The 16,606-nt window shown below is 39.5% G+C and overlaps 1 protein-coding gene across 1 annotated transcript; it reads right to left on the bottom strand.

The window, feature by feature from the left end:
- Window positions 1-10,024: 10,024 nt before the first annotated feature.
- LOC135463949 (sarcoplasmic calcium-binding protein-like) lies at window positions 10,025-10,567 on the bottom strand. Its single transcript, XM_064741418.1, has one exon. The coding sequence runs from the start codon at window positions 10,565-10,567 to the stop codon at window positions 10,025-10,027; it is 543 nt and encodes a 180-aa protein (XP_064597488.1).
- Window positions 10,568-16,606: the final 6,039 nt, after the last annotated feature.

The following is a 16,606-nucleotide window of genomic DNA, read 5'->3' on the forward strand; positions in this document are numbered from 1 at the left end:
CTCCGGCCGTACGTGGGAAGGTCTACCAGCAACCTGCGGATGGTCGTGGCTTCCCTACGGGCGGTGTCGGTTTCCACCCACCATAATGCTGACCGCCGTCGTATAAGTGAAATATTCTCGAATACGGCGTAAAACACCAATCAAATAAATAACCAAGGGAAGCAAAATAAGTGATAGCATATCACCTTGTCGTAGTCCACCATAACACTAAACAATCACTTTTACAATCAAGGTGTTTAACACATGACTTACAATAGAATAAAAAGCTTTAAAAGCTTTCAACATTTATCATATATTCCAAGTCTGAACATTTTAAACCACAGAGCCTTTCTATTTTCCCACTCAAATGCCTTTCGAAAGTGAACAAAGACTGCGTATAACTTTTTACCTCAAGTAAGAGGAAAAATATAACATCACCTGACGGTCTTCATCTATTCTTGAATTCTAAACGAGTGTGTGACATTTTCTTATTCTAACTTTCTCAGTACTCATTTTTAGGACACGTATCCAATTTTGCAAAGTGCTAGTCAAGTTAATTCCCCGGTAATTTGCAGGGTCCTCACAATCTGTTGTATTGCTATGTGCACAACTGCCGTCAGCTTCTAAATTTAGCTTGCCACTGTTTACATATGCTGAGTTCAGGGCCTGCTGTCTCCTCTGCCTTAGAATGTTCCAGAATACCCTCAGTTCATGGCCTGTTTGTTTACGACAAGTGTTCAAGAATTTTCTTATTCTAGAAAATTTCACCAGTCTATATAAGACCTATGAAAGCAGGTCAAAAGGAGAGAATGGAGAATTATTGAGAGTTTTGGATGCTTTCGCTGTATGTTACTTTAGTAGGTTACTCAGTTATACTGTGGATTTTTCCCTCTTATTTGTGCATTTATGCCTGTAGTGGTTTTGCGCATTGTGGAATATTTTGTGTCCGTTTGGATTTGACACTGTGGTGCATGTAAGTACTTTTGTATTTGTATAGATACTGCTATCCTTTTCTCTTAAACTTAAGTACTTTAGTATTTGTATAAGTCTTGTTTTCTGTTCTTGTTATACCTAATAAATTGTTGTAAAATAAAATCTGCTGGTTTTGGTTACTTTTTTGTGTGGCTAAACTGTCGTGTATTTCGAACAAGCCATCTCTTTGTAATACAGACAGTTTTGTCGTAACAGTATGTATGTAAAAACGACGCCCTCTGTCCATAAAGAGGGATACTAACGATGACTGCAAGCAGCATAGAGTAACTTCGTGCTTATAGTGGGAAGGATTTCGTTCGATGAGGTCCATTTAATACGCAGTCAGATCACGGAGATTTCTGTCTCCGTTTAAAAGTGTCGTAACTGATGTATTATATATATATATATATATATATATATATATATATATATATATAATATATATATATTATATATATAATATATATATATATATATATATATATATATATATATATCTTGAAAATAACATATGTGTATATATATATATACATATATATAGTATATATATTGTTACGACCCAAACTGTCTGTTATAAAGGGATGGCTTGTTCGAAATACACGACAGTTTAACCGCACAAAAAAGTAACCCAAAACCAGCAGATTTTATTTTACAACAATTTATTAGCTTTTACAAGAACAGATAATAAGACTTATACAAATACTGAAGTACTTAAGTTTAACAAGAAAGGATAGCAGTATCTATACAGAATACTAAAGTACTTACAGTGTCAAGTCCAAACGGACACATATATTTCACCACACAGGCATAAATGCTCAGAGGCAAATTCACAAGAGGGAAAATCCACAGTATAACTGAGTGTATGACGAAATATACACAAAATTCCACAGACAGGGTCCGTGTACTAATAAGCACTGTGTACACAAGAGCACGAATCAAATATACAAGCTCGGACTGAACAAGTGCTCGGTGGAGATATAACCAAGCCAGAGGCTATAAAGACACCAAAATTCAGCACAAAAGGCCTACTAAAGTAATACACAGCGAAAGCCTCCAAAACTCTCAATAATTCTCCGTTCTCTCCTTTTGACCTCCTTTCATAGGTCTTATATAGCCTGGCGGAATTGTCTAGAATAAGAAAATTCCTGAACACTTGATGTAAAAAAACAGGCACCCAACAGAGCGCATTCTGGAATATTCTAAGGTAGAGGCAGACAGCAGGCGCTGAACTCAGCATATGTAAACAGTGGCAAGCTAAATTTAGAAACTGATGGCAGTCGTGCACATAACAATATATATATATATATATATATATATATATATATATATATATATATATATATATATATATATATATATATATATATATATATATATATATGACAAATAAAAATGTTGACAGATCTAGTTAGACTGTAACATATGTGTATTCTTCACAGATCATATTCAGTTGGAATTTCTTGTTATGTGAAAAGTTGTGTTAATGTGTCGCTAATAAAGCAACTGATTCTCTCTTTAGGAACAGATTTTAACCACATTCCCGTGTCCTGTGTGGTTGGCGCTGATTTCCAAATTATCAGTCTTGCAAATCAGAACCTGGGTTAAATAAAAATAATGACAGTGCCTCAAATGGATGCATGTTTTTCGATAATAGGAAAGATATATATACCTTGAAATAATTTGGCGCCATGGTGGTAGATAAACGTTCTTCTCATTTGCTGGAGGTAATACGGCGTTCAGCCCGACGCTGCTCTCCATTCAAATACGTTACAAAATGTTACTTTTGGCTCATGCTTTGTGAATCAGATCTTGAATGGTTATCGTCTGTAGGAAATTTGGTGTTGGTACATTCTGATTGGGTGGGATGTCATGCCTGCAGGTGTCAACATAATGTTTCATGCCAACATCGTTATATTAACTCCGGCATTCTGACTGGCACGCACCTAGATGTGCTGTCGTAATATGCCCGAAATATGTTGTTGAAAGTGAACTTCAATGTTAACACTAAGCAATCAGTTTACAATACATTACCTACATGTAGTTACTATAACATTCATAAGTATCAAACATCAGCGCCATTCATAACGTCTCCATAACACAGCCTATTTTTACGCCGTACTCAAAAATATTTTTACTTATACGACAGCGTCCAGCATTATGGTAGGAGGAAACCGGGCAAAGCCCGGTGGAATCCCACGACCATCCGCAGGTTGCTGGAAGACCTTCCCACATACGGCCGGAGAGGAAGCCAGCATGAGCTGGACTTAAACTCACAGCGACCGCATTGGTGAGAGGCTCCTGGATCATTACGCTGCGCTAGCGCGCTAACCAACTGAGCCACGGTTTGATCACAGGTCTCAACGAGCCGGGCGCTATAGCCACTAGGCCACTAAAGCGGTCCGGACATTTGTATGCAACTCCCATTGTACACATTCAAAAGGATGCAAATTATTACCGTATTCCATGGCTGATTTATTCCAAAACACAAAAAGCTATTGTGCAAAAAGTAATCGCTATATTTTTCAAGGACCCTTTCCATTATGTTAACTGAATATTCAGTGTAAATCATATTGATCTGTCCTACTGATTGGTGCTTTTACTGCAGCTGTATACTATACTACAAGTAAATCTGTCAACTAATTGGTCAACCACAAATGCAAGCGAATACTCAAAGACAACCCGACTAATTTCGTCTACTTTAATGTGAGTGCAACGCAATATTCAAATGAGGCAGACTAGATTGGTCTAGTAATTGATATCACTACTACAAGTGAGTACTCGTCGTCGATATCATTTCATTGATTTTGTCGTCGCCTTGGGGATACAAAAACGAATAATCATGCCCTGGCTCATGTCTTGAGTTGAACACTTGTAGCGCATGCTCGAATTCCTCCCGAGAGATGTAGTTGTCGTTGTTGGAATCCATCATGGCGAATGAACTGTGGATGAAGTCCACATTTGTTATTCCGTGCATCTCGTAGTATTCTCGCCACTCCGCCAGACTAATAGTGCCGTCTTTGTCTTTATCCATAACATCAAAGAAAGCAGACGCAGAAACTGGAACAAACTCATTGAAGTACCAATCCTGTTGGCTGACAATGGTTTGACCTTTAACCCAATCCTCCTGACTCAGTGACGCCTCGTCTTTGGGTCTGCCCAGGGCCTCGAGCACGGCGTCCCAGTGCTTTTTGTAAGGTCGTGCTATTGTAAGAGCTTCCTCCACGTGTCCAGCTCGCAAGAGTTGACATGGGTATTCCATGAATTCTTGACAAGTTGCCACCCCGCTACCACTAAAGTTTAGGAACTTGAAAATCGTCGTCCACTTTTTGTGTATGTACTGCTCCAGATCGATCTGAGAAAGCAATGAGAAATGTATTAAATGAAGTGAATAATTAGGACACCAATTACTACGGCTACTAATATTACCACTGGGACAACTACCACTGCTACTACTGCGGCTACTACCACTGCTACTACTGCGACAGGTACCAGTGCTACTACTGAAAAATGTACCAGTATTACTACCGCGACAGGTACCAGAGCCACTATTGCGAAGTACGGCGTACAGGTACCACTAATACTACTCAGACGTACATGTAACACTACTACTAATGCGACAGGTATCACTGCTACTACGGCGGCGTACAGACACCACTACTACTACTGCAACAGGTATCACAACTACTACTGAGATAGCTTCTACTGCTACTACTGCAACGCACGGTACCACTACAACTACTGCAACAGATACCATTCTACTGCGGCGTACAGGTACCACTACTACTAATGCGGCAGGTATCACTGCTACTACTGCAACGTACAGGTACCACTACTACCACTGCGACAGGTATCACCACTACTGGGACAGGTACCACTGCTACTACTGCGACGTACATGTATCACTACTACTACTACGACAATACCACTACTACTACTGCGACAGGTATCACTACTACTACTACGACGTACAGGTACCACTACTACCACTGCAGCGTACAGGTACCACTACTACTGCGACAGGTATCACTACTACTAATGCGACGTACAGGTTCCACTACTAATACCGCGACATGTACCACTGTTACTACTGGGAAAGGTACCACTGTTATTTCTGCGAAGTACAGGCACCACTAGTACTATTACGGCATGTACCACTGACACCAATGTGGCCCACAGGTACCAGTAGTACCTCTGCCACTGATACCAGTACTGCTTCTGCGACAGATACCACTACTATTCTTGCGACAGGTATGACTACCACTACTGCGACGTACACGTACCACTACTATTACTGCGACAGGTACCATTACTACTACTGCGACAGATGCCACTACTACTATTGCGACATATACGTACCATTACTACTGTTACTACTACTATACTATCAGCACTACCACTACTACTACTACTACTACATCTTCTGCACCTACTGCTACTAGCACTGTTTCTACCGTTACTACCAGTTCTACTACTATTACCATCACTCCCAGTACAACTACTACATCCGTTCCTACTATTGCTACTAATATCACTACTACTGCTGCTGCTGCTACTTCTAATATCACTACAGTTATTACTATTACTGCTACTACCATTACAACTACAACAGCTACTAGTACAACTGTTACTTCTGCTTCTACTGTTACTTCTACTGCATCTACTGCTACTTCAACTGTTACTGCTACAATCACTATCACTGCTGCTCTTCTGGTACTACTACTTCTACTGCTACTACTCCTACACATGCTACAACTGCAACTGCTACTTTGTTATTACATGTACTGCTATTACTGCTACTAACACTAGTTTTGTTGAAATTTTGACCCAGTCAAGGAAAAGAGTTACGAGGGCATTATGAATTTGAAAAAAAATATTCTTCCTAGTAAGGACGCCCAACCCTTGAATGTGTAGAGCTTGTCTTGTTACGCGTCGCTGACTAAATGTAAATTTGATAGTGAGTATCACTGATTTTAGAGAGAGATGATTATAGGCGACAGGTTAAAAGAAACGGACTATAATGCAATCTACATCACGTTTTTCTTGTGACAGATTTTCGATAGTTAGCATAAAGGAAATAAACAAACCTCAAAATAAACATGAAATTGTCCAGACCAGAAATATAGATGTGATATACCGCCAGGGTAGGTAACACTAAATTAATACACCTCCTGTACCTGGGACGTTTTGACCATGCGCAGATTGTCACTGTTCGCTGATACATGGTTGACTGTTCAGCCACTTAATAAAGGTCACAACATTTGCTATTTTTAAAATCGCCACAGGTGAGAATTTATTGAGATTTATTGGTTTGGTTCAAAATTAAAAACTCTACCCACCCCTATCCCACAGCAAGACTAAGAAAGAAAATGATAAGCCGAACCGCAGATGAAAAAACAGAGATTTAATCATAAAGAGCCAACCTCTTTTTATTGGCCTGACTTCTTGAAGAGAAAAAAGGGCGCTATGGACCGAAAGTCTTAAAGAGCTATATTTGAAAGTGAATAACTTCTCCCCCCCCCCAAAAAAAACACAGAAATCCACAAAACAACTTCTGATATTGAGCAATCGTCTTGTGAAGGTTTTTTTATGGATGAAAACGATTTAAAACAAAAACAAACCAAAAAAACAAAAGCAAACAACAAGTAACAAGTAAAGAAGCAAACAAACAACTATTTCTTCACTGTCAAAATCATTATGTAATTTAATAGCAAGAACTACCTGCATCTTTGTCAGAAACACATTTCAGTGTAAACTTTAAAGCTGTAAATATTTCTCTCACATATATGAAGCTGTAAATTTGTAATATTTTATGTATAAAACATATTACACCTGATGGACCTTGATCTATATCATTTAGCCATATATGTGTATTACATTTAAATTTACTGAAATTTACAACCAATTTAGACAGTGCCGACGTATACGTACTATGTATTGCTCTGATGACGGAGGGTAGCCAATGTTTAACCATTAGGCTGCAGCGCAAGCTTTTTATTCTAATCTTTCCTAAATTCCCATCAACGTTTTCGGTGCTCAGCTCATGCTGACCTCCCTTCTCACCATATGTGGGAAGATCTTCCAGAGACATGTAGTTGGACCCTCCCCAGTTTCCTCTCACTCAGACAGTGGCAATCGTCATACAAGTGAAATAATCCTAAACACTAGCTCGAAATTAAGTCAAAAAATATCACACTGTCCCTATCTGACGGGTTATAAGCTAAAAACTTAGGAGTCATTTTAAACATGTTGAATAGGTCACTCTCTTCACTCCTCTGCAGACTAGAGCAATAAATGTAGTTCCAGACAATACTAGCGTTACAAATTTCTAATGGACGTCAATGTTTCCTTGCTGCTTCCCTGCACATTTTAGAAAATCATCACACACGTTTTATTTAGAAATTTTTTTTTATCATTCTGGTTTCACAGGTACATTGATATACAATTTTCTTTTTTCTATCATACTAGACAGAAAAATTTGGTTCCTTACTTTTATTTCATTTAAATTATTTAACTAATTTAACTTTGTCATTGTTTATTCCACTATCATTTTTATTTTTTTATTTATTTGATTGGTGTTTTATGCCGTGCTCAACAATATTGGACTGATATGACGGCTGCCAGCATTGTACTGGGGAAACCCAAGGCCATCCGAATGTTGCTGGACGTACGACCAGAAAGGCAGCCAGCATGAGCTGGACTTGAACTCACAGCAACCGCATTGGTAAGAGACTTCTGGGTCCCCCCATTTTTAACTCCTGTTATTCTTGTCCCGTGGGCCTTTTCTCTCCAAGGAGTCTTGACCATAGCCCAGAACCTGTACTCTTGTCCTACAACATATGGTCTAATACTGTTTAACCCCATTGCTCAAATTGCTGCTTTTTCTTCGGCTCAGACATTTGGAGGCCAAAGGCGCTAAATTTAACATTACGAGATCCTATGGAGAGCGCTGCGGAGTGCTAGGAGAGTGCGTCTCATTTACACATGTACAGCGAGGGAATCCCCTCTAGATTCGATACATGTAAATGATATGTAGGCCTACGTGAGGAAGATGAGCAACATAGCCATGACAGCATCAAGAAATGCAACTGAGACAGTTGATCTTTTTCAGGTGGGGAATAGTTTCGAGTGATTTCCCGTGTCCCTTTCGCCAGAAGAGCAATGTTATAGTTTCAAACAATCTAGGCCTTACATGGGAAGGTCAGCCAGCAAGATGTGAGCAAATCACTCAAAAAAAAAATAAATCAAACATTCCGTTTGTTTATCCCTCATATAACCAAAATGAACTTTTTTACTGTGTCAATGCACGACTAACCTGTTCTGGTTTTAAGGACAAACGTTAAGTCACGGTTGAATAAAACCCGTGGTTTTCGCTCGGGTTTCGCCCGGTTTCCTTCCACAATAATGCTGGCCGACAACGTATAAGTGAAATATTCTTGAGTACGGAGTAAAACACCAATCAATTAAGTAAATAAATAAATAAATAAAACAATCCTTCATTTTTTTCCACTTGTAAACAAGAAAACCTAAATTCTTACTGTGTTAAAGTACAACTGAACTGCTTTTGCCTTAAGGACAAACGTTAGGTCACGAGTGAATGAATTTGATAATGATGATAGCTATGGCTGTACGGTGTACGACCAAGTCAGTGGTGGGTTCCCCCATAGCCGTGATCCATACATAGCTTACCTCTTTATGAAAACGCGCCTGACATGATTTAATGCGAGATTTGCCAACAGGTAAAAAGAAAGCTACCTTAAAAGCAATGGCGGCGATATGTACTTTACCCTACATGTTTAATATCTGCACCATCTTTACCATTGGATTTCCGTGATCGAATCCAACTTACCCTGTTTCACCTGTGGCATTAGATATCTCCAACTACCTTTCACTTCTCTGTGATTTGTTTTTTCATTAAATTAAATGCCTTGAATTCTTCGAAGTCCAAGGTGTGCAACATGAAACAAATTCTATCACGTCACACACAAACCTTAGTATTTATTGGTGAAATAGCGTGTTTATTTTGATGAGTACATATCACACTAGCACATGCCATAAGAAAACCTTCCACTTCACAGCTGAATATTCAGGGAGAGTTTGAACTACCTACTCAGTAAAATGAAATGCTCTTATCTGAAGTTTCAAAGTGAATTCTATATAAATCGTCTTCTGAATAATGACGTAGTTAATGAGGATAAATAATATTTCATTTCTGTGTACAATATAGTGACATGAATATATCTGAATACTTTGTGTGACTCCTGCTGAAATCATCTACACAATATAGTGACATGAATATACATGTACATGAATTCTTAGTGTGAATCTTGCTGATTTCATCTACACTATTTTGTGACATGAATACTATGCGTGAATCCTGCATATTTCGTTTACACAATATACGGACATAAATACATCTGAATTTTTTCTATGACTCCTGCATAATTTGTTTACATTTGATAATGACATGGATGTACAAGTATGCCACTACATAGTGTGAATCCTGCTGATTTCGTCTACACTATATAGTGACGTGAATATATGTACATCTGAACATTGAGTGTGAATTCCGCATCATGCTTTCACACTATATAGTGACATTAACACATGTACAATCTGAACATTGAGTGTGAATTCTGCATCCTTCGTTTACAATATATCGTGACATGAATACATCTGAATACTTAGTGTTGAGTCTGCATAATTCGTCTACACTGCATAGTGACATGAAGACATCTGAAAAATAGTGTTTCCTGCTTAGTTTGTTTACACAATATAATGGCGTGAATACATCTGAATTGCTAATGGGGATACTGCTAAATTCGTCTACACTAGAAAGTGACATGGCTGTACGTTTATGAGATTACTTAGTGTTAATCCTGCCTATTTTGTATACACGAAAAAGTGACATGAACACTACTGAATACCCAGTGTGAATTTTACTTATTACGATTACTCCTCTGCACAGTGGTGTCAATATAACATTTCTTTACCCAGAGTCTTTCTGATTAATTTTGTCGAGAAGGTGGTGCCCACGAAGCATTTGGTCACCTTGAGACAGTCCGATTGATTTCGTCTAGTCAAGAGTGTACAAGAACGAATAATCATTCCCTGGTTCATGTCTTGAATTGTACACTTTCAGGGCATGCTCGAATTCCTTTCGCGAAATCACGCCGTCATTGTTGGAATCCATCTTGGCGAAGGTAGAGCGGATGAATTCCTCACTTTTCACTCCTTGCATCGTGTAGTAATTCCGCCACTCCTCGAAACTAACTGTGCCGTCTTTGTCTATGTCCATAATATCAATAAAAGCCATTGTGGCAGTTGGTATTAGTTCTCTGAGGTACCAATCCTGTTTGCTGACAATAGTTTGAGCCTTAACCCAGTCATCCTGACCCACTGACGCCTCGTCTTTAGGTTTGTCCAGGGCCTCGAGGATGGAGTCCCAATGCTTTTTGTAAGCTCGCGCTAAAACAAAGGCGTGTTCCACTTTTCCAGCACGTAGAAGCTGGACAGGATACTCCATGGCTTCAGCAAAAGTGAACTTGCCGGTTTGACTGAAGTTTGCGAACTTGAAAAGCGCCGTCCACTTCTTTTGTATATACATGTCCAAATCCATCTAGGAAATGTGGGAAAAGGTAGACGTTATACCAAGGGAACACATTGAGTAAGCAAAAAAGTGTATAAATAAGTAAAAAGGGCATTTAAATGATACACTCTGAAGATATTTTGGTGAGTTGTTAAAGAAAAAAACAACCACAAATGAAAAAAATTTACACAGTTTTAAGACCTTCTCAAGAGGGGAGAAGCTTCTGATCTATTTCAGATTTTAGGGAGGAAAAATCCTGCTAGGGGCAAAATCCTAATATCCTGTATCGATCAGAGGAAAGCGCAACACCTCACCGAGGACAGGCCACTCTGCTACAGTCTGTTTCTTTTAAATTTTTTTCCGACATAAAATCCCAAGTGTACATACATATAATGTACATACATTTTAATTTATCATCAATATTCAGCTCTCCTTAAAACCAATCGAATTTACTACCAAACTTGACTTTTGGTAGCAACACGCAGTACAATCTGATTAATACATTCATATGTTGGACTTCCATATTTTTATTTGGAAAATATTGCCAGAGCAGCTTTTCTTATTTATACTTTTGAGCTCCATAAGCTTGGTAACAACAGGAACGCAAGGAATCTGAGAGCGTCATTAATACTGGTATTTAAAAGCGGGTGGCATTCTGGACAACTGGTGGGTAATGTCTTTTACAATAGCTTCGCAAATATGTGGTTAGAACAAAATTGCAAATAGCTAAATTTGGGTGACAAATGCAAAAAAAAACAGGCTATAGAGGTACCGCTACAGTGAGAATTGAGTGAGAAGGTATATACAAGGTATAGGAAACACACAAGCTGCACCTTACCAGGGATAGACACGCTGCTAGAAAATGTTATAGATTGAGGTATAAATTATGAAAATGAAAACAGAAAATACACAAACCTTAAAGGTAATAGTAAAACTTCAACGCGCCAAACATAAACTGTACCGTCAGGTGTCGAGAAGTATAATGCGGTTAGCTTTATATCGTGAACTCATGTTAACTGATGCTTAAAAGTATGTTTTCTCATCCGATGTTCACCGCTGGTTACGCAAGAGGTTGTCAAACGGTCGTAAAACCGAGCTAAAGAACTGAGCTGTACATGTAAAAAAAATGATACACACCCGAGGGGACACAACTTATTTTCTTTTTGTATAATGATAAAGGTTCATGATGGTTGTACCTGTTCGTGTGATCTGGATACCCAAAGCTTGCTTACCGGTCACGCAAAATTGATACACAAATAGTATAAAGAGTGAATAGTGTTAAGACCCAAACTATCTGTATTATAAAGAGAGTAAGCTCTGTGTGAGAATGTTACATAAGACATAGGCAGACAACCACATACTGGATCTCACCAGGGACTGGACACACGATGCTAGAGGTAGAACTACAGTAAGACCTGTGTGAGAATGTTACAAAAGACATAGACAGACAACCACATATTGCATCTCACCAGGCACTGGACGCGCCGCTAGAAGTAACACTACAGAAAGATTTCTGTTAGAATGTTACATAAGGCATAGACAGACAACCACATGTTGCATCTCACCAGGGACTGAACACACGGTGCTAGCTGTAGAGCTACAGCAAGATCTGTGTGAGAATGTTACATAAGACATAGACAGATAACGACAAATTGAACTGCGCTGATAACTAAGGGTGGCCACTGTTTAACCAGTAAGCCGCAGGCCGAGCCTTTTTTATTCCAACCTTTTACAAATTCTTACCAATGCCACCGCTGTGAGCTAGAGATCATCTTTTGTCGTATTTGGGAAGGTCTTCCATAAACATGTTGCTATCCGGCTTTCTTCCACTATAATAGTGGCAGTTGTCGTATAAGTGACATAATCTTAAGCACGGCGTAAAAATCCATTCAACCTAACAAATATTCTTAACAAATTCTCCCTATATGAAGCGCCATAAGCTAGAAATAGGGAGTCATTTCCAAATATGTTGAATAGGTCTCTCCTTGCACTCCTGTTTCATCTAATATATACGTCGTTTTAGTTGTTTCCCTGCCTTTGGCATGCTCTGTGAGTCTATATATGTTATATGCGCACTTACATGCCAGGAACCTGGCCAGAGCAATAAATGTAGTTCCAGACTAACAATACACAGGTAACAAATTTTCAGTGGAAATGTTTCTGCACATTTGTGAAAATCATCACACACATTTTACTTATGAAAAAAGATTTTTATCATTCTGGTTTCATAGGTACATTTATTTACAATTTTGTTTTCAGCCATATCATAATAGTGCAGCCTCTATTAAACGGTTGGTTGTTTCCTTTCATTTACTTAAGCATACTAATCTCACTTTGTCATTGTTTATTCCTTCCTCATTTTTAAGCGCTATTATTCTTATCAAACGCGCGGTTTCTCTCTCAGGAGCCTTGATTATAGCCCAGAATCTGGGCCCTTGTCTAACAACATATGGTCCAGTACTGGTTGCCTCCATTGTTTAAGTTTGCTGCTGTTCATTGGCTGGGCTATTTATAGGGCAGAGGCGCTACATTCAACAATATGATCTGCTATGGAGAGCGGAATTGTTTGAGAATTCTCCTGCCAGAAGCATTAGCGTGACATGATGCCACCGGTGCCAGGAGAGTGGGTCTCTTTACCTGGTAAGGGAATCCTTCTGTGTTTGATACCTGTAAAGGATACGTAGGTCTACGTGAAGAAGGTGGAGAACACAGCCATGACAGCTCCACGACATGTATTTGAGGCCGATTTTTTACTTTTTTAGGTGAGGGAATAGTTTTTAAAATGAGTGATTTTTCCGGATCCCGCTGGCTAATACAGTAATGTGTCAAACAGCCCAGGGGGTACATGGGAAGGCATGGTGGCAAATAACGGATGGTCGTGGGTTCCCCCGGGTTCAACCGGGTTTCCTCTCACCATAATATTGACCGCATACGTACAAGTGAAATATTCTTCAGTACGTCGTAAAATACCAGTTAAATAAATAAATCAAGCAACCCGTCTGTTCATTCTGCGCATTAAAAATTAAACTCTCCATTTCTTACTTTGTTAATGCACGATATACTTGTGTTTGCTTTAAGGTCAAATGCTAGGTCACGAATAGATGAATCAGCCAGTAGTGATATCGATAGCTGTGCGCTGTACACCCATGTCAGTGAAGGATTCCCCCATAACCTTGATCCACATATAGCGTACTTGTTTGCAGAAAACGTGCCTGTCATTATATAAAGAGAAAATGTTCAGCAATGGCGATGATATGTACACTGAACTAGACCCTAGACATGTACATGTAAGTCGGGCGAAGCTTCGGCATCATCTTGATTTCCGTGTTAGATTCCAATTTACCCTGTTCTAAATTACATGCCCCAAACCACCTTCCATTTTGTGCGATTTGTATTTCACTGAATGTATTGCCTTGATATCCTAAAGTTCAAGGTGCGCAGTATGCAAATTGTCGGTAACCTTACATACAAACCAGGGTATTTATTGGTGGAATAGCTTGTTTATTTTTACGAGTACTCATCACTCTGGTAAGTGCCAGAGGAAAACCTTCCACTTTACACCTGAATACTCGGGCAGAATTTGAACTACTACTCTGTAAATTAGCATGCTTTCGCCTGAAGTCCCAAAGTGAATTCTATGTCTATCGTCCTCTAAATACTGAAATTGTTACTCTTATTTATTTTGTCTCTACAGTATAGTGACATGAATACATCTGAATACTTGGTGTGAATCCTGCTGAATTTGCCTACACAACTTTGTGACATGAATACATCTGCATACTTAGTGCGAGTCCTGGTGAATTTGTCAACACCATATAATGACATAAATACATTTGAATATTTACTGTGAACCCTGCTGAATTCGTCTACACAATATAGTAACATGGGTATAGATGTACGTGAATACTTAGTGTGAATCCTGCTAAATTCTCCTATACAATATAGAGACACGAACACAACTGAATACCCAGTACGAATCCTTTAAATAACACGAGTACTCCACTGCACAGTGGTGTCAACATAGCATTTCTTGAGGCATAATTCGTCTGATTTATTTTGTCTACACAGTGGTGTCCACATCACATTTCGTTACCTTGAATATGTTTAATGGTTTTCGTCTAGACAGTGGTGTCCACACATTTGGTTACCGTGAGTATGTTTGGTGGTTTTCGTCTAGACAGTGGTGTCTAAACAGCTTTTCGTTACCTTGAATATGTTTGATGGTTTTCGTCTAGACAGCGGTGTCCACACAGCATTTGGTTACCTAGAATCAGTCAGATTGATTTCTTCTAGTGTAGAATGTACAAAAACGAATAAGCATTCCCTGGTTCATGTCCTGTATTGTACACTTTCAGGGCATCATTATTGGAATCCATCTTGGCGAAGGTAGAGCGGATGAATTTCTCATATTTTACACTTTGCTTCGTGTACCACCTCTCCGCGAAAGTAATTGTGCCGTCTTTATCTATGTCCGCAATGTCAAAAAAGCCATTGTAACAGTTGGTATAAGCTCCCTGGTACCAATCCTGTCTGTTGGCAATAGTTTGACCTATAACCCAGTCCTCTTTACTCGCTGACGCCTGGCCGGCCTTTGGGTCTGTCCAGGGTCTCGAGGATGGAGTCCCAGTGCTTTTTGTAAGCTCGCGCTAAAGCAAGGGCGTGTTCCACTTTTTTGGCACGCGGAAGCTAGACTGGATACTCAAAGACTTCCGCAAACGTCGACTTGCTGGTTTGACTGAAGTTCGTTAACTTGAAATGCGTCGTCCACTTCTTTTGTATGTACAGTAGAGCTTCTGAGCTTGACACCACGACAGCGTGATATTTAATTTAGCAATTGAAGGGCGATAATGCAACAGCAATGTTGCTTTTTCGAGTTGACGTTCATCGTTGCGAGCGAGATTACTGTACATTTATCTGCGGCGCTGGGTGTGGAATCACTTTGCAGCTCGCCACGCTCTTGAGAAGATATTGCCTGTATTTTAAGTAACCAAGAAACACCTGCCTGTGTTCTGCACAGCCCAACGAAAAAGATGGAACATTCCCCAACTGTTGCATTTTATCAACCCCCGATATAAATGGCTCACCATGCATATTGGAGGATATGCGGGGCCACAGTCGCTCAAAGGAAGAGCAGGCCAGCGCGGAGCAATGACTCAGGACCCTCTCACGAATGCGGTCACTGTGGGTTCATGTTCAACTCATACTGGCTTCCTCTCCGGTCGTATGTAAGATCTGCCAACAATCCGCAGGTGGTGGGGTTCCTCCCATTATTTTATCTTCTCCGTTGTATGAGTGAAATATTCTTGAGGACAGCGTAAAACACCAATCAAAAAAGTACATAAATCCACACTAAACTTCTATGCTTCCATCATGCCAATTTTCTCCATGTACGTGCCATTATTTACACGGTAGGCCGGAAGCCGTTTCATCGCAAGTCAAGCTGCATGAAACTAATCAGAACTAAGTGACGAGATGTTTGCGTTGTTGTTGTGTCCAGAGCTTCTCCTCTGTTCGGCCAGAGGGCTGTCCTGCTAGACGCCAATGAACGCGAGATACAACGTGGACTACTGAGAGACCTGCTGAACCATGCAAGGCCGCAGAAAAGACACTGAAAGTGGGATTTATTACTCTTGATCTCATTTAGGATAGTCGTTTAAAAAAAGGCCTTAAAGTATCAATCTATCAAGTTTGTAAGAGGAAAGGTAATAAGGTAAAGATTTCTGCCCAAATTCATTTAGGTTTGTATAGTGGTTTTATTCAAGGCAACCGTCATAGATAAAGCATCACGTGAACAGTAATAGGAAGTAATAAGAGGCACATGTAAACGCCCATTGACGAATGAAAATTTTCTGCTTCACTGGTAGTACACTTGAAAAAGGGATCTTCCGGCAGAGTGACCAATACTTCCGGTGGAGTCATAGGTTTTAGGTGGCTCTGTATGTAAAATAAGTTGGAGAAAAGGTTGAAATGAAATGAATGCTTAAGTCTTAGGGCCAGTACTATGTTTCGTGTTTCAACCCGGAAACAATAAATGGCAAATACAGGTTAAAGTAGATCAACGTGATGTGG

Source organism: Liolophura sinensis, chromosome 3 (genome assembly GCF_032854445.1).
Source record: "Liolophura sinensis isolate JHLJ2023 chromosome 3, CUHK_Ljap_v2, whole genome shotgun sequence".
Classification (NCBI taxonomy): Eukaryota; Metazoa; Mollusca; class Polyplacophora; order Chitonida; family Chitonidae; genus Liolophura; species Liolophura sinensis.